Source organism: Suncus etruscus, chromosome 6, assembly GCF_024139225.1.
Source record: "Suncus etruscus isolate mSunEtr1 chromosome 6, mSunEtr1.pri.cur, whole genome shotgun sequence".
NCBI classification, from domain to species: Eukaryota; Metazoa; Chordata; class Mammalia; order Eulipotyphla; family Soricidae; genus Suncus; species Suncus etruscus.
Window position 1 is genome coordinate 78,171,364 of NC_064853.1, and position 20,203 is coordinate 78,191,566.

Consider the following 20,203-nt stretch of genomic DNA (forward strand, 5'->3'; position numbering starts at 1 on the left):
AATGATCACTGAGCAAAGAGTCTGGAGTAAGTCTCCCCCCCGCAAAAAAAAAAAAAAAAAAAAAAAGAAAGAAGTTATTCAAAGGAATCTGGAGATTCCCCTATTGTCAAAAGTCTGACAACTAATAAGAATATGCTCATTGTAAAATCCTAAAATTAAATATGTTGGGGAGTGGAAAAGTATGTTTTGTGTAATTCAGAATGATTGTAGATTTGTCTCCCATTGCTATAGTAAGAAATTAGCACTAAACATAGTATAAAAATAATAAAATCTATGATCATATATATTAAGGATATAATATGAAAATGATTTTACTCAGGATAAAATCAAGGTATTGGCACAGATACTTTCTTTAATAGAAAGATGATTATTTACTTGCGTTTTTCTTCTAGAGAATTCTAAAATTTCCTGCATCTTATCTTCAGTCAGCAAGAATTTGTTCAAGTTTTCTCAGCTGGTTCTTCTGCTACCCTTTCCCATTTGAAGAAACCTTTTGATTATTTGAACCCTTGCAATAGCTTTATTCTAAGATTTGTGATCTGAATTCCACGTACAACCTTAAATTTCATTAATACCTAATATACAATCATAAGTTCTTGATATTAGAACATTGGCATTTAGTGGAAAGGTAACTTCTGCCTACCATCAAATACTAAAGAATGTATCAGGATTTTCCTATAGAATTTAATGAATAAGATAATGGACCTTGACTCTTAATGCAAGCGGTTGCTAACTAGATGGCAAGGGCAGCATTTGTATGAATGACAAATTGTATACGAACATTTCAGATTTCACTACTGAGCATTTGTATGATCTTGAAAAGTTGTTGACTATAATTTAAATATAAAATTATTCATTTGTAATCTCAGAGGATTTTTCCATAGGGTTAAATAATGTGAGAATAATTAGAGAAGAGCTTGCACTAAGTACAATTATAGCTAGCACTGGTTGTGTGTTTTAAATAACTATGGTTAGCTTTTATTATAAATATATAGATACTATTATTTCTTTTAGGTATATTGAGATAGTGCATGAAGACCATTTTGCTTAATATTTTTAGGTATGTAAAATTGTAAGGTAAGTAAAACTTTTGAACATAATTTCAGCAAAGTATTGAAGTAAAACACATTTTATTTCCTCATAATTAAAACATTTAAAAACTTTTACTTGAAGATTATTTCAGACTTAATGGAAAAATGCAAACATTATAAAAAAAAACACCTTTTTTGAGCTAATAAATAGCAAAAAGGCTAAAGCATTTCCTTGTGCATAGGTGGCCCTAGTTTAATTCCTGGCACTGCAAAGGGTCTGAAAAGCATTATCAGGCATGATTTCTCAGAGTCAGGGATAAGCCCTGAACATCACCAGGTATGGACCCCAAGCAAAAATTAACCAATATTTACTCACTATTCAAATTAATCTATTTTATCTTCACTCTATTTGTTATATTTTTTAATAATATTTTTATTTAAGCACCTTGATTACAAAATATTTGTAGTTGGGTAGGTAAAAAGACATTATTGTATTAATGCCCAGAGACAATAGAGATGAGGGCCAAAAAGACCAGCTCACAGTATAAAGCACACCAAAAAAAAAATGGTGAGTGCAGTTAGAGAAATAACTACACTGACAACTACCATAACAATGTCAATGCGTGAGAAAAGTGCAAGTCCTACCTTGAATACAGGCTTTGGGGGTGGGTGGATGGGAGACAGGGGTCATTGTTGGTAGGAATGTTGCACTGGAGAAGAGGGTGTTCTTTATATAACTGATACCCAACTACATGACATCAACACTAAAGGCATCTTCAAGGAGGAAACATCACTCTCCAAACAAGTGGAAGCAGAGATAAACAGATGGGAATATATTAAGCTGAGAAGCTTCCACACCTCAAAGAAAATAGCAACTAGGATATGAAAGCCACCCACAAAATGGGAGAAACTATTCACCCAACATCTATCAGATAAGGGGCCAATATTCAAAATATAAAAGATGCTGACAGAACTTAACAAGAAAAAATTCTAACCCCATTAAAAAATGGGAGAAGAAATGAACAGACACTTTCTCAAAAGAAAAATACAAATGGCCAAAAGACACATGAAAAATTCTCCACATCACTAATCATCAGGGAGAACTAAATCAAAACAACAATGAGGTACCATCTTGCGTCACTGAGACTGGCACACATCACAAAGAACAAGAACAATCTGTGCTGGTGGGGATGTGGGGAGAAAGGAACTCTCATTCACTGCTGGTGGGAATGCAGTCTAAACCAGCCCTTATGGAAAACAATATGGAGATTCCTTAAAAAACTGAAAATTGAGCTTCCATATACCACTTCTAGGAATATACTCCAGTAACAAAAAAACACAATGCAAAAATGACTTTCTCACACCTATATTTTATTCAATCTTTTAGCTCTTCCTCCATTTTCCTTCCATAAATATTTATACATAATTGATTTATATGTAGGTAAGTCAAGTCTGTATTTATGTATATGTGTTTACACAAATAATTTTCCTGCATTATATATATAGTGGCTTTTACACAGAGAAAAAGGATAGTTTCCTATATGACTACACCAGAGATCAGAAAACTTTTACTGAAAAGATTTAAGTAATAGTAATTTTGGCTTTGTGAAACATCTATATTTACAGGGACACATTCTTCTTTCATCTTTATGCAATCTAGTAAAAGAGTGAAAATTAGGGGCCGGAGCAGTGGCACAAGTAGTAGGGCATTTGCCTTGCACACGCTAACCTAGGACAGACAGCGGTTTGATCTCCCGGCATCCCATATGGTCCCCCCAGCCAGGAGTGATTTCTGAGTGCATAGCCAGGAGTAACCCCTGATGTGGCCCAAAACCAACCAACCAACCAAACAAACAAAAAATTAAAATAATTCTTATATATCTAAGCAACATTTAATTTATCCATGTTAGTTTATTTAATGCTAGGCTCATCTAATATTATCTGACCTACCAGCCATATTTCTGTTGTGTTAATTTCCTAATAATGTCTTTCATAGCATTTCTGTTGGTTTCAGAATACAGGCTTGGATCAGTTATTATACTTAGTGGTAATTTCTTCAGTGCCCTATAAACTTTCATAAAATACATTTCCTTCCTTCTCATTTCTTTTTACCAGAATGACTCCCATTAGGGATTGTCTAGCAATGAAACTCATTATCCCACTTAAATATGGTGTAATTTTGAACTTGTCTTAGAATGTTATATCACATTGTTATGCCACAGATTATTCTTTTTTTTTTTTTTTTTTTTTTTTGGTTTTTGGGCCACACCCGGTAACGCTCAGGGGTTACTCCTGGCTATGTGCTCAGAAGTTGCTCCTGGCTTGGGGGACCATATGGGACACCGGGGGATCGAACCGCGGTCCGTCCAAGGCTAGCGCAAGCAAGGCAGGCGCACCTTACCTTTAGCGCCACCGCCCGGCCCCACAGATTATTCTTTACCAAAACTATAATGTTAAATTTCATATGCTCTGTAGATATTTTATTTCTCTTTAGTATAGTTATTATGATTTTCTTTAATTGTACTTTCATTGATATTGTTGTCCTAAAATTGAAATACAAAATAGCTGTATAGGCTGGATTGGACTGGATTAGAACAAAACTTACATGTAAGACTTTGTGGCTCTGGAGCAATTTTACAGATTTAGAACTAATACAAGATTCAATCTGTGGGCTGGAGATATAGAACAGTGGGTAAGACAATATCTGATCTGGTCTCCCAAGTCATTCAGTAATGATCTATGAGTGCAGACACAAGAATAACCCTAGCACAGCTTTGTGTAGTCCCTATCAAACAAACAAACAAACAAACAAACAAAACCAGCTCAACAAAAAATAAGCAAAATGGGACTTGAAACTACATCAGTATATTTGATTATTTTTGATATTTTAATAAAGTCATTGTTCTGGTATTTAGGAAATCCAGCTTTGCAGTGTTGATGACTTCATACAGGGAAATGCTGAGGATCAAAGCCATGGCTTTACATGTACAAAGAATACACTCTAGAATCTGGCTACACCTTCAGATTTCATCATTTGGTTTTAGGTAATATCTATTCAGGCTTTTTATACAACTATTCCTTTTTGTAGATTGTGTATTTAAAATTTCAGAACTCTGTATTGATTAATTTATGTTGTTGGTGTAGGTAAAACACTCCATGACATTGAGACTAAAGGCATCTTCAAGAAGGAAACTGCACTTTCCAAACAAGTGGAAGCAGAGATAAACAGATGGGAATATATTAAGCTGAGAAGCTTCTGCAACTCAAAGGAAATAGTACCCAGGACACAAGAGCCACCTACTGAATGGGAGAAGCTATTCACCCAATACCCATCAGATAAGGGGCTAATATCCAAAATATACAAGGCACTGACAGAACTTTACAAGAAAACAAAATCTAATCCCATCTATAAATGGGGAGAAGAAATGAACAGACACTTTGTCAAAGAAGAAATACAAATGGCTAAAAGGCACATGAAAAAACGCTCCACATCACTAATCATCAGGAAGATGCAAATCAAAACAACAATGAGGTACCATCTCACTCCACAGAGATTGGCGCACATCACAAAGAATGAGAACAAGCAGAGCTGGCGGGGATGTGGAGAGAAAGGATCTCTTTATTCACTGCTGGTGGGAATGTTGACTAGTCCAACCTTTATGGAAAGCGATATGGAGATTCCTCCAAAACCAGGAAGTGGAGCTCCCATACGATCCAGCTATACCACTCCTAGGGATATACCTTAGGAACACAATTTTTGTATTGCGTTTTTGTGTTCCTAGGGTATATCCCTAGGAAGTGGTATAGCTGGGTCAAATAGGAGCTCAATTTCCAGTTTTTTTGAGGAATCTCCATATTGTTTTGCATAAGGGTTTGATTAGACGGCATTCTCACTAGCAGTGAATGAGAGTTCCTTTTTCCCCACATCTTTGCCAGCACAAATTGTTTTTGTTCTTTGTGATATGTGCCAGTCTCTGTGGAGTGAGATGGTACCTCATTGTTGTTTCTCAGGTAAGGATCTAGGAATAATAAAGTCCAAACACTTTTGGAACACTCTGCTTGCTGTTCTACCATCATGAATGAGGCTTACATTCAGGTACCATCATTGGGCTTATTCCATAGCAGAAGGCGAGTCTCTATACCAGGTGGGCACCAGCAACCTCTACATTTGACCAAAACCACACCCACGCCACAGCTCCTAATGTGACAGATAAACTAAACAAATTACATACTGCTCAGCTATTCTTTCAGTCTTTCTGTGAGGATAGGCACAGAATAAAGAGAGTAACCTTCAGCAACATACTTCTTCAGCATCTTGATGGAAAGATACCCTTAAAAACTCACCCCCTCCACCACAAACACATAACAAGAGCAGTAGGAAAACAATTGGGAAAACACACAGAAGACCAGCAAGTTCAGTGAGTGAGAACAATATCACCAAATACATAAACAATGTCAATCAATTTAGAAAATCCTCAGATAATGTGCATTTAGTGAGATCATGATGATGATGATCAATGACCTCCAAGAATTGATAGCATATGTCATCACAAAGCACAAGAAAGCATGAGAATTGAAATTAAAAATGACTACAGTCAGAAATGGCACAAATGATGAACATGGTAGGAGACATAAAAATGTGGCTAGAATCTCTGAACAGAAGAGAGGGAACTCTGGGATAAGGAGAAAATTTCTAGGAAGCAGAAGATGTAAATAGGAATTGGTAGAGTCCCTAAGAATAGGAAAGTAAATGCAATGAGAAAAAAATGTTAAGGACCATTAATAAGGATTTCTCAAGGTTGATGAATTTAGGTACCAAGGTCCAAGAGACCTGAAGAGTTCTTGTGAAAGTATACCCAATGAGGAAAATTCCAAGACACATTAAAAATGACAAAATCCAAAGATAGGTATGAATAAAAATTTCCTTACATCAAATAAAGCCCATAAAATGCACAGCGGATCTATCAAATAAGACTCTATGAAACAGACTTCGAAAGGATCTAGTACAAAAATTCAATGAAATGAACATCTCATCAAGAATACTCTATCTAGCCAGATTATTACTAGATTTACAAGAATAATTCATAGATTTATAGACAGTTTAAAAAATTAAAGCCATGAAACCAGTTTTTCGAGAAGTATTAAAAATCTCCTTTATAGGACAGAAAAACTTCCCAGCATGTGGCATTGAGTATGGCACTCACTCCTGATGCATATGGTTGACCTCTACCATATTAATAAAATTTAAAAACATAGCAATCAATCATCAAAAATTAAAATTTTATTATTTTCTGATAATACTATTTGCTATTCCTTTAAGCAATATGATATAACATTAATATGCATGCTAAAGGGACAGACTGTAGTGGAAAGGAACCTGAGGATAATGTGGAAAGGAGCAGACATTGTTGGTTTGATTGGTGGGAACATTGTAGGCTGAAAACAACTCTATATGAACTCTATATTTGTAAATAATGGTGTCTTAATACATTTTTTAAAAAGTTATAACACTTTTGAAAATCAAATGTTTGTCCTAAGAGAGACCGGAGAGATAGCATGGAGGTAAGGCGTTTGCCTTTCATGCAGGTCATTGGTTCAAATCCGGCATCCCATATGATCCCCCGAGTCTGCCAGGAGTGATTTCTGAGCATAGAGCCAGGAGTCACCCCTGAGCACTGCTGGGTGTGACCCAAAAATACAAAAAAAAAATGTTTGTCCTAAGAGATGATTCATGTTTTCAGGGGTTGTACTATAAGACCACTAATAACAGTGGGACTAATATATTTGAGTACTATTTAGAAACCTGGATGTCTAATATATTTCAGGCATTTGTTTTGGGGCCCTAGGGGTTAGAAAGTTATTAGTGAATTATATATACAAGTATATATATACAAGTATGTATTATTAGGCTGAGTTCTCAGTTTGAAGAGCAAAGAGAAAACCTAGAAGCAAATTTTATGTGTTGGATAAGCATATTGATACTCACCGTTGTGTTTGAAGATCCTTATAGTTGCCCCTGAGAGTCTGGCTCCAAGCACAAGAGATGCATGGTTCAGCTCATCACTTAAAATAAGGCAGCCCTTTTCAGAAAACAAATACAAAAAAGAGAATCCAATGCATAAAATTAAAAAAAATACATGAGAACAGGCCTTTTAAGACCTGTAACACAGATTCTTCAATCTCTTTTTACTTCTAGAAGGCCAAGAGTTTAATCTTGTGTCTTTGTAGATATAAATCATTTTGAAAATGTAATTAATGAAAATGATAATTATCTAAAGAATTACATTAAATAATTTGCATGTTACTTTAAAAACAAAAGCATTTAAGATCTTAATGATACCCTAATTGGTGTTTGAAAAGAATGCTGACTTGTGAATGGATAGGTTTAACTTTGCTAGGGTTTTTTTTCAAAGCAATGTTTGATTATTTGGGTGTATTTCTTCTGAACATCAGGGGCCTTTTCTTCAGGCTGTTTCAAGTTTTGTTTTTCATTTTTCATTCTTTATTAAAATGGTACAGTATCCAGAAGAATATCTCTGCTATATTAATAGAATCTTTGCATTTATAAAACCATAAATGATGATTTTTTTTTTCGTTTTTGGGCCACACCTGGCAATGCTCAAGGGCTACTCCTGGCTCTTGGCTCGGGGGACCATATGGGACACAGAATTGAACTGCGGTCCATCCTGGGTCAGCCACATGCAAGGCAAACGCCCTATCACTGTGCCATGAATCCAGCCACAATGATGATTCTTTTAAGGCAAATGGAAAAGTTTAATCTATTTCTTACCATGTTTTGTTAATTTTTTTGTTTTTAATAAAATCTAATAAGTTCCTCAAGCACACTACAATTCTATCTACAAGCTGATAGCAATCTCTTTCCATTACATTTAGAAATTTGCAATATGTTTTAATATTTTAGTTGAGTCAATACATATTTTCACATTCAATGCTAAAATGTGTTTTTTATCGTGTATGTTGGGGCACACTAGAATTATTTGCTACATTACACATAAGGACTTGTAACCTAAAGTTTCAGTAGATATTTTAAAACATTATTAAAAAAAGTTCTAACCTATATCTAGGACTGTAGATTTATAGCTGGATAAAGAGATTTGTTGGTTTAAATATAAGTTTTATAAAAGCTGGACATATGATTTGCTTTTCCTAAGAAATTTTTTTCAGTCAAATCACTAACTTTGTATCTGATTGTATCTGTATCTAAAAGTTATAACTTTTAGGAATAATGTGACAGTAGACAGTCATGTTAATAAATTCTCACCTTTCCAACTAGTGAAGGAATATTCATTGAATTTGTTGCAAATCCCATCCCAAAGACCATAGCTGCTTCAACATTCAGAAACTTTGCCACAAGTTCCTCCACTTCTTTATGCTTATCCAAGGTTCCTGCACATAAGATGATAGGATAAATCAGTTTTATCTATTCCAAAAGTCTATAATTGACAACTTAAATTCCAGCATGACCTACAAGAGAGTATGGAGCAAGTATATTCATCAAAACATATAAATAAACCATTTGTAAAAAAGTTATTAACTCTTCTTAACCCATAATTTTTTCAGATGATATAGTTTTATAATTGCTAGAATACACATTTTGATTCAGTATACATATAGAGGGCAATGAGGTTCTGCATTTTTTTACAAAGTTATTCTTAGTTGAGTTTTATTTATTTTTATTTTTAAATAATATCTTTATTTAAGCACCATGGTTACAAATATGTTTGCATTTGAGTTTCAGTCATAAAAAAGTACACCCCCTTCACCAGCGCAATCTTCCCACCACCAATGCCTCCCTCTCTCCCTCTTCCCCCACTCCCTGACTGTCTTTGAGACAGGCATTCTATTTCTCTCACTTACTACCATTGTCATGCTTTAGTTATTTCTCTAACTGCACTCTCCAATCTTTGTGGTAGACTTCAAAGCATGAGCTGGCCCATCCAACCCTCATCATTATTGTATCTGGATATTATTACCATATTGTCTTTTATTTTTCTTAGATCCTAAAGATGAGTCAGACTACTCTGTATCTAGCTTCCATCTCTGAATTATTTCACTCAGCATAATAGTTTTTAACATCCATCAATGTATAGGACAATTTCAAGACTTCACTTTTCCTAACAGCTGCATAGTATTCCATTGTGTAGATGTACCACAGTCTTTTTAGCCAATCATCTGTTGTCAGGTCTCTGGGTTGTTTCTAGATTCTGGCTATTGTAAATAGAGCTGCAATGACCATAGTAGTGCAGAGGGCTTTTTTGGTATTGTATTTTGTATTTCTAAGGTATATCCCTAGGAATGGTATAGGTGGATCATATGGAAGTTCAATTTCCATTTATTTGAGGAATATCTATATTGTTTTCTAGAAAGTCTGGGCTAGATGACATTCCCACCAGCAGTGAATGAGAATTCTTTTCTTCCCCTATTCCCTCCAGCACTGATTGTTCTTATTCTTTGTGATATTTACAAGTCTCTGTGGCATGAGATGGCAACTCATGTTGCTCTGATTTGCAGCTACCTGATGATTAGTGTTGTGGAGCATTTATTTATGTGCATTTTAGCCATCTATATTTCTTATTTGAAGAAGTGTCTATTCATTTTTTTTCTTCCCATTTTTTTGATGGGGTTAGACTTTTTTCCCCTGTTAAGTTCTGTCAGTACCTTGTATATATTAGATCTTAGCCTCTTATCTGATGGATACTGAGTAAATAGTTTCTCCCATATTGTGGGTCGTCTTTGTATTCTAGTCACTGTTTCCTTTGAGGCGTTTTTGTTGCTAGTGGCTCAGTAAATTGGGGAACATGAGAGGAGACTTAGAAATGTGTTTCTGGGGCCAGCAAGGTGGCGCTAGAGGTAAGGTGTCTGCCTTGCAAGCGCTAGCCAAGGAAGGACCAAGGTTCGATTCCCCAGTGACCCATATGGTCCCCCCAAAGCCAGGGGCGATTTCTGAGCACTTAGTCAGGAGTAACCCCTGAGCATCAAACGAGTGTGGCCCAAAAAAACAAACAAAAAAAAAAGAAAAAAAAAGAAAAAAAGAAATGTGTTTCTATCTCTCTGATCAACATGCCTTGGCTACTGGCCTAGTTTGTAACCTCTGTACAGGAATTGTGGGTCTGTCTTATTTACCTCACAGAAAAGAATTTTAGGATGAGAAAAAATGGTGAAGCAAGATAGTTTTTGTAGGAACTTATGTAGAAAGATGTGAAGGGAGAGAAAGGGAGAAGTACATGTTTGAAAGAGAACACAGGGTTCCCAAATTAAAAATAAACACACAAAGAAATACAGTGATAAGCAAGTGAGATATTTCAAGGGAGTGCACAGGCTTGAAGAACAAGCAATGGTCTTTAAATATTTATAAAACAACTAATGGTCTTTATTACCCTTTATTTTGTTTTTGAGTCACACCTGGCGACACTCAGAGATTGCTGTTTTGTTCTGTGTTCAGAAATCACTTCTGGCAGACTTGCAAAACATATGGGATACTGGGGATCAAACTCAGGCTGGCTACATGCAAGTCAAACTGCTACCTAATATGCTATAGCTTTGGTCCTTATTTCTATTACTACTACTACTACTACTACTACTACTACTACTACTACTACTACTACTACTTCTACTACTATTACTACTATTACTACTATTTTTGGTTTTGGGGCCACTCCCTGTGTGATACTCAGGGGTTACTTCTGGTTATGTGCTCAGAAATCACTCCTGGCTCAGGGGACTATATGCAATGCCAGGATTGAACCCAGGTTCATCCTAGGTCAGGCCTGTGAAGGCAAATGCCCTACCCCTCACTATCACTCTAACCCCAATTATTTCCATTATTATTATTATTATTATTATTTATTATTATTATTTTGGTTTGTTTTTTGGTCATACCCAGTGACACTCAGGGGTTACTCCTGACTATGCACTCAGAAATAGCTCCTGGCTTGGGGAACTATATAGGTCATGATAGAAATCGAGGTCAGTCCTAGGTCTACCACATGCAAGGCAAATGCCCTATTGCTTTGCCACCACTCCAGCCCCTATATTCCTTATTTTTATAAAATAATTTAACCACTGTATTAGGAAGAAAATAGCAGACTGACAACAGATAGTGGCTAAAGAAACTGTGGTACATCTATACAATGGAATACTATGCAGTCATTAGAAAAAATGAAGTCATGAATTTTTTTTATATATGGATGGATATGGAGATATTTATGCTGAGTGAAAAGAGTCAGAGGGAAAGGGATAGACATAGAATAATCTTTCTTATTTGTGGGATATAAAAATAGTATGGTAATAATATTCAGAGACAATAGAGAAGAGGGCCAAGAGGATCAATTTATGGTAGGAAGTTTGAATGGTAATGCAGTTGGCATAGTGAATGGTTGTTTCACTATGACAATGATCATTGGAACTGATCACTCTGGACAAGAACTGGGTGCTAAAAGGAGAAAAAATTATATATATGCTACTCCTTCATTACAAATAGTGCAAAGCACAGTGGCAAAAAAGAAAAGATAGTGAGAGTGAGGGTTGGTACAAAATTTCTGCTGCAGAGGCAGGCAAGGGAGAAAGGTGGAAGAGGTGGGAGGAAACCTAGGAACACTGGTGTTAGAAAATTTGAATTGATAAAGGGTGGTGTACATTGTATGGTTTTGTATGAAATTTTTATGTATGAAATTAAATAATTATCAATTTTGTAACCACAGTGTTTAAATAATTATAAAAAATAAAAGTAATACCTCTACTACTTTTCTTATATTTTATAAGAAATAAACCCAAGTGTCTACTGTGGAGCAGGTAAATATATTGTGGGTATATACAGATATTGGAATTCAACATCATAGTAAAAAGTAGTAAACAGCTATCCACACAAATATAATACTGAGTGAAAAAAGTTAGAGACCTAACAACTCATCCAGGTTGTAGGTTACATGAAATTATAATGTTAACATTCAGGATAGTGATTTATTTTGTAGCTGAGCTTGAGACTTTCAAAATGTATGTTTCTAAATCTAGAGTCGACAGTTACATGTGTGCTTGCTTTGTGAAAAGTAATTGGGCTGTAAACTAATGATTGGTCATTTTTTAATATAAATATGCTTTATCATACAGTAAAGTGTTTCAAATACTACAGTTCTTTTCCTCCACTTTATAACTCTCAAATAGTTAAATTATAATCACTGCAGAGTTTTCTCATACTTAAGTGCAAAGAGAGCTCATGACTTCCATAAGTATTGATAAATATAGGTATACTTTTTGAATCTTTAGAAAGGACTATATGTCAAAACTCACAATTTATATGATCTCATTTCATCTTAAGAGATTAATACAATATAATTTTCATTTACACATACAAAAGTTGATATATGGAGATCAGATTAAAAAGCCTCAAAGTTAATTTTGTCTTAACTCCAAAGTTTATGTTTTACTTTTGTACTGTCTTTTATATATTTAAACTCTGACCTCTTTTTATGTATAAACTCTTTATGTGAGTTAATGAGAACAATGCTTAAGCAACTCATATTTTTTTAAATCAATCTAACTCAAGTCTGTATTACCTAACATAGTAGTCACTCACAGCACTAGATTAGAACAATTAAATGATAGATTTTCAGTTTTATTTAATTTCAATGAAGTTTATTTTTATTTTACATTAAACAATACAAAATAGTTCCATGAAACACACTTTGGTTACTTTATTTATTTCACCTTTACCAGTGAACATTCAATTTCTAAATTGGGGTCCATAGTAATATTTAAACTAACCATATTTTGTTTGTTTTGATTTTTGGGCCACACCCGGTAATACTCAGGGGTTACTCCTGGCTATGCACTCAGAAATTACTCCTGGCTTGGGGACCATATGGGATTCTGGGGATCAAACTGCAGTTCATCCTGGATCAGCCACATGCAAGGCAAATGCCCTACCATTGCACTGTCACTCCGGCCCTAAACTAACCATTTTTAAAGGCTTACTTTAAAAAAATAATAATGTAAAATGGCTATTTAATATATATGTAGATATATTTTGTAAAGGCCATATTTGGTATTGTTAGGGGTGTACTGTGCTACACTATTTCAACACTGCTATGGTAGGGTATGTGATGCCAAAGATCACATTCAAAGCTTTGCACATTTGTTCAACCAGTTGAGCCATATTTCTGGGTCTCATTAACATGTTTATATTGATTAGAACAATATTGGGAGTATATTTAGGACTAATATAAATATTCTTCCTTCAAATAAAAGATTAGCATATTTGACTTTAGGCAGTTTTCCAGAGTGGGTCCTAGAATGAGCCTCAATTGGGGTCACTTTTAACTGTTTACTTCAAGAATTTCAAGAATTTTTCCCTATTGGAAATCTAACTTCAAGAAGATAAATTTCCAATATGGAGTACTCTCAGTAAAACATATTTATTTATTGTTTCCTGTAAAAGGAACCTTCTATAGCATGATCCAAGAATTTCATCCAAACTAACACATTTAATTAGATTGCTTATATACTTCAGTAGTGAAGGTTCAAATTTAGAAGGCATTGGCATGAGCTCAAAGCTTTATTTTACATTTGCAATGTCAGAGATAATCTAATAACTGTTCTTGGCCCTTCCTGAGAGGTCATTAGAAGTCTCATTGTCATGTAACTAATGATCATTGGCTACTCTTTCAAATTTCTTACCCCAATTTTACTACAGTAAAACAAGGATTCGTAGGGTTAATTTTGCTCAGATTGGGCTAAAGTTTAAAAAATTGACTTTTGTTTATGGAGAACCCCCAGTTCCTTAGGCTTTGTGCTCAGGAATCACTCCTGGCAAGTCTTGGAGGACAGCCCATGAGCAAAGCCAGCATCTTATCTAGGGTCCAATCTCTTCAGTTCCATAAGGTAGAATTTTAACTTTTGAACTTTTTACTATCACAGGAATATTCAGTAGTAAAAAAGTGAAACTCAGATGTCACTATAAAATGTGTACCAAGAACTGTGTGCTGGGTTTTGTTTTCCCTACAGAGACAAACTGGCCTAAAGAGAATGGGTTCCAGGACAGCAACTATAAAGTTCCCTGCCTGGACATGAGTCTGGAGTTCTAACTCTGGTTCATCTACCAGGCAGTGGTGTGACTTCTGACTAACACTCCTCACAGATTCTGAAGAGGTTGAAGAAGTGTTACCTTAGGCTTCCCTGAATTCTCCTTTCTTTAAAAGGTCAGTAATTTCACAGCTCTCTCACACTCCTCTACCTTGTGACCTCTTGTTCTCATTTGCCATATCTTTTCAGTTGCCACAGGCAAATGTCAATCTTCCCCATGTTAGAAATACGTAGGCTTCCTCCCACAAGGACAACACAATTACTCAGTTGAATTTAGGCACCCAAAGGGCTGTTTTCATTACAGAAAGAACCCTTAATACCAGGTAGCAAACTAGGTCAGATACATAAATTACATCCAGTTACATGCCAAGTTCTAGTCCTTTTATATTTCATGGACAGCACATAGTAAGTGGGTATGCATTTCTACCAACTAAAACTTTTCATGTCCCCAGTGCTCCTATTTCCAAAGAAAATAACCTGAGTTTGTAAAATTACAGGTTGATCATGACAAAGTCTTTGGTTTCCTCAAGTTGATATTCTAAAGATGAAGGTAAGTATGATCACCTGGTGATCACAATTGGTGATTTTAAGTGTCACTAACATGAGAAATATCCAATCAGACAGACAGCAGAAATGGCTAAAGAGTGGGAATCAGATATTCCAAAGGTGGTATGCAAAATACATCATTTCCACTTGATTACTCTTTTGACTGAGATGAATTGCAGACTTGGACCCTACACTTTCATCTATGGTGGATGGTAGAAGAGGTATCATGTGACTGGAAAATCAGAAATAGTCAAAGGGTGGCCAGAGTGCTAGTACAATAGGTAGGGCACTGGTCTTGCAAGCTGCTGAACAAGATTCAATCCTCAGTATCCCATATAATCTCCTGAGTCCACGAGGTGTGATCCCAGAATAGAGCCAGGATTAAGTACTAGGCACTGATTCAAAAACAAACACACACACACAAAAAACAAACAAAAAAATAAAAGAAGAAAAGGCAAAAGAACAGAAAGCAGTAGAAATAAAAGGCAGATCACATAGGATAAATGACAGACCAGGAAGACAGTGGTGGATTCTGAGGAATAAAACCAGTGAGGTTTTATCCTGGTGGGTCTTCAAGGCCACGCCTGGTTAATTGGGCCCTGGGGGGAGGGGGGAGAAATTCCTCCCTAGGCATCCAAAAACTACAGAGGCTAGGCTGGGCTCAGGGCACTCCACATGCCAGGATTTCTAGGTGTCTTTGCCTTGTATGTTGGGGGCTCTGGGCAGGACAGCTAGCCACAGGCCCCCTGAGCTGACCACCTAGTCCAGGGGACCAAGGTCCCCCCAAACCTGGTGGGTCTTCAAGGCCACGCCTGGTTAATTGGGCCCTGGGGGGAGGGGGGGGAGAAATTCCTCCCTGGGCATCCAAAATCTACAGAGGCACAGCTGGGCTCAGAGCACTCCGCATGCCAGGATTTCTGGATCTTTGACTGGTATGTTGGGGACTCTGGGCAGGACAGCTGGCCACAGGCCCCCTGGGCTGACCACCTAGTCCAGGGGACCAAGGTCCCCCCAAACCTGGTGGGTCTTCAAGGCCACGCCTGGTTAATTGGGCCCTGGGGGGAGGGGGGGAGAAATTCCTCCCTAGGCATCCAAAAACTACAGAACCGTGCGGGGGCTCACGCCCCCACGCGTACTTCATGTACTTCATGTATTCAGAATATTCCTTATTCTTATGTTATGTTTTGCATATACAGAATGTTCATTTTGTATTCTGCCCTTTCCCACACCCATACAAAGCTCTTTTTTACTCCTTAACTCTCTAACCCCCTCTCAAACATCACTAACCTACATTACTCTTTTTAACTTCAGTAGTGTATAATCCTAATCACAGTCCAAAGCTGTGCATTGTGTGTGACAACCCCAAACTGTTTTAAGATACATAAAATGGACACATATTTCTTTAGAATATTTTGTGGTTTTTTTCGGACAGCTATAATTCTTACTAAATTTTGTCTTATACAGTGATGATTCTAACCACTTTTTACCACTTTTTATCTTCTCTTTTTGAGCGGTTTAACAAGGAATTTTGGTGGAAGAGTCCCCCAGTTTAATGCTTATGATTGAACCATGTCATGGGAATCATTGGAATTGTTCTTATGGCCCCCATATTCGCCAATAACACCACGTGGCATTGCTTCTTATTTGCATAGGCACATTAAAATGGGAAAATACTATACATACAAATAAGATCCTATTTAATAGAGATTGGAACACACAAATCTTGTAGTGCAGAGGGACCTTACACCCTGAACATTGACATAACGACCTGGCACAGACCTCAGAAGAAAGGGCATAATCCATTCTCCCCTGAACCAGGGAAGCCATCCACGAAACATCCAGGCTGGTCTATAACATCACCTGGAAGCAATCCTCTACCACAGAAGACCTACACTGCTCAGACTTTGACCTGCTCAAAAGAGACTTCCCTTAACACTGAGAAGACTTAACAACTACAACGACCTGCTTACAGGACAGGGCTCCCTGCATTGCCCTTTGATTGTGAGGTGAAAGGAGAGGATGCTCCACATCCTGACTTCAATGTAAGATATGCAGATTCCAGGATCTTTAATACAGAAACATGATACCAACAGAGACTGTGTGAAAAATAAAAGTGTGTTGGCACTACAGACAATGTATTGGATTGGACGATCTAGCTTGCCTGAAGTCTAGACTTGGTCTTGTGCCAGGAAACTTCAGGGATCGGGTCTCTTTGTACTTAGGCCAAGGTTATTTCTTTCCATGTCCCTCATATTTTGGTGGGCCTATGCAAACAACAATTGCCACTCTAACACCATTTTTAATATGCTCCTTTGACTCTAATCCTTAAAAGGAACTCACTTAAAATTTGAGGTTAATGTAAGCTAATATGCATGTATATGGAAATGTAAGAAAATACTATGCCTGTAATGTTTAAGGAGTTACGTAAGTTTTATGGCTTTAGATTGCTTTGTGTACTGTTAAGAAATATTATAATGTGTTACAATCTGGGGACTTGAGGGACAAAGTAATTGTACATGGATTCTGTCTTATTTATCTTGATGTTCTTTCAAAGTTAAGATATCAGCAAGGGGACTTCTGAGAATTATGTTATGGGTGATTGTCCTTCCACTGTAACTTTACCTTGTCCTCTTTCTTTGTACCTTTGTTCTCATAATTAAAAATAAAAAAAAATAGGAAAAAAAATAAAAACCAGTGAGGAACCACTGTGGACAAGGGACAGTACAAGGGAACTATCAAGGATCCATCATACATCTTAGACATCAAACATTGAGGAATTCAGAAGTACCTTATTAAAGCAGTTTAATAAATAACTATAAATTCATGAGCAATAAGATTTGTGCATGATAATTTTATAAACAAAATTTAAAAATAATCAGGAGCTAGCCAGTTTGCCACAACAGTATCATTGGCTTTAAATATATATGAAAGAACATTATCGGTAAAAGCTATTTTGTATTTTCAGAGATACAGAGAATTTGTTAGAGACTGTGCTAAGTGAATTAGGTTAAGTGAAGTAAAAGGAACTAACTTACATTGATGTCCTGAATGTGCAGATATACCGTATTTTCCGTCGTATAAGACTACTGGGTTTATAAGACGACCCCTAATTTTGCAGTTAAAACATAGGTTTAGGCCTATATTTGCTGTATCAGAACGTTCCCGTGCTGCAACTGTATGTACCACAGTAAGCCAATCACAACAAGCAAAGGTTCAAAGGTTATACTGTAATAGACTTCCTCTCTGATGCTGGCCAATCTGAGCAGGCTTTTTATAGTGTAGATTCGGGTACAGAACATTGTCTAATTTGCATGCATCAAAAGCCTGCTTGGATTGGCTGAGCTAGAGAGGCGGTCCAAGCAGCCTTGCAGTGATTGGTCCCTTATTATAGGCACCTTTTCTGGCAATTCCCTGGTGGCATCAGTTAATCTCCCCCACTACATAAACCAAACAACACCCCATCCTCAGACCCTAGCACTGAACCACCAACATGGTTAGCTGGGTTTTGGCAGAAGTGGCCCCCGTATCTCCTGAATACTGTTTGGGAGCCCCCAAGAAGAGATTTGGAAACTCTGCGGCCTGATTTTTTTTGTTGTTTGTTTCGTTTAGCAGCATATTGAAACATTTTTCGGAATATACTCGGCGTATAAGACGACTCCCCGATTTTCGGTTGACTTTTTTGTTGTTTCAAAAGTAGTCTTATATGCCGGAAAATACGGTATATTACTTGGGGGAATTTTTTTTACCCCAACCTTCTATAATGACAAGCAACATTTATGTTTTCAGTATCAGCAAACATTTCATAGATAGCCAGAGAGAAAATATTTTGGACCATATTAATCCTCTATGATTCATGTAGAGCAGTAGTAGATATCCAAAAGATTGGACAAAGTTATGTTACAATGAAAATATGAATTATGCATAATTTCATATGTAACAAATTATTATTATATTCTATTGGGGAGTCACACCCGGCAGTGCTCAAGGGTTACTCCTGGCTCCATGCTCAGAAATCGCTCCTGGTAGGTTTGGGGGACTATCGGGGATGCCGAGATTCGAACCACCGTCCTTCTGCATGCAAGACAAATGCCCTACTTTTGTGCTATCTCTCCATCCCTATTAGTATCTTTTAAGTCATTAAAACTGTAAACACATTATATAACTTATTGTCAATTCAAAAGCAGGGGCCAAGACTGGAGAAAGAGTCCAAGGATTACAGCAATGGCCTTGTATGAAGTGTTTTAACCAACAGATGGTCCTTTGACTTTGTCAGGGGTGACCCTTTAGCACAAAACTAGGCATAAGCTCTGAGCATCCTGGGAAAAGCTCAGCCTTGCCCACACCACAATTTAGGAAAGAGTAGTGTTATATTGATTACTATTGATGATCTTGATTTTTAACAATGGACACATGAGGTAGATCCAAGGCCTCTTTGGGAAGATTCTCAAAGTACTGTACAAATTTTGATTGGAAAGTTGCTAAAAATCATGAGGCTTCATGTACTCAATTTACCATATTTCTATTGGTGGAAGACAATTAGTAATCTACCTTTGCTGAAATTCTATGGGTTTTGACTTTGTTTCATCATTATAGGTAATGTATTTTTAGTAATGTAAAGCTTAAGTAAAACTTGGCATAGCCTGATAAATATTAAGCTTGTTTGGGCTTTGTTCAACTGGTAGTGTTTGGGCCAAAGCAACAGTACAGCAGGAAATGCACTTTCATTACATGAAGCCATCCAGAAACTATTCCTGGCACCCAGATGGTCCTGTGCCCCTCCCAGGAATGATCCATGAAATTAACAAAATTTGTACAGTATATAACACATATATGTATATATAAAACAAATAGTATGTTTGCAAGTAGTATGCTATCATTGCACATTCATTTCTGATTTTCTAAGCCTAATAGCAATAGGCTGTTATTCATTATCTCACCAGTTTCCACTTGTACACAAATAAGCAGTCATATTAGTGTTGTTGTGTTTTGTGAAATATTAAAGAGGTTCTTATTGGGCTCCCCACAAGAGAGCCCTGTATTTTACAAGACTGTATCTTATTATATTTGACAATTCCTTCTAGTTGTTTATGTTTTTGGTTTGCAGCTGGTGGTGTACAGGGCTTACTTCTGGCTGTGTCCTCTGGGATCACTCATGGTGGTGTTCAAAGAATCGTATTGGATGTTGGAGACAGAACCCTAGTAGGCCATTAGCAAAGCAAATACCATATACACTATACTACTGATATGGCACCTATGTTGGATAATTTTTAATTTCTTTTCTTTTAAAAAGCATTACTTCAATTGGTTTTGGAATAATATCTGTTCCTCAATGATATATACTCAGTGATAACTCCTGTTGGACTCAGGGGATAAGATGGGGTGCTGGAGATGAAACTCTGGTAGACCATGTGTAAGGCAAAGACCCTATCCAATTTGCTCTTTATCTGGATTTTCTTTGGCTTTTCCTTTTTGTCTATATTTTATTAACACTTTGGGGTAGTTTATTTAGTTTTAAAGTTTCCGCTTAC

At 36.6% G+C, this 20,203-nt stretch overlaps 1 protein-coding gene across 1 annotated transcript in view; it reads right to left on the bottom strand.

The window, feature by feature from the left end:
* Window positions 1-20,203, bottom strand: part of SPTLC3 (serine palmitoyltransferase long chain base subunit 3) — a 154,876-nt gene that overhangs the window by 70,945 nt on the left and 63,728 nt on the right. The window contains exons 5-6 of the mRNA XM_049774338.1: window positions 8,314-8,438; window positions 7,018-7,111 (exon numbers count right to left, since the gene is read on the bottom strand). Coding sequence (XP_049630295.1) covers window positions 7,018-7,111; window positions 8,314-8,438 — 219 coding nt within the window. The remainder of the gene's footprint in view (window positions 1-7,017; window positions 7,112-8,313; window positions 8,439-20,203) is intronic.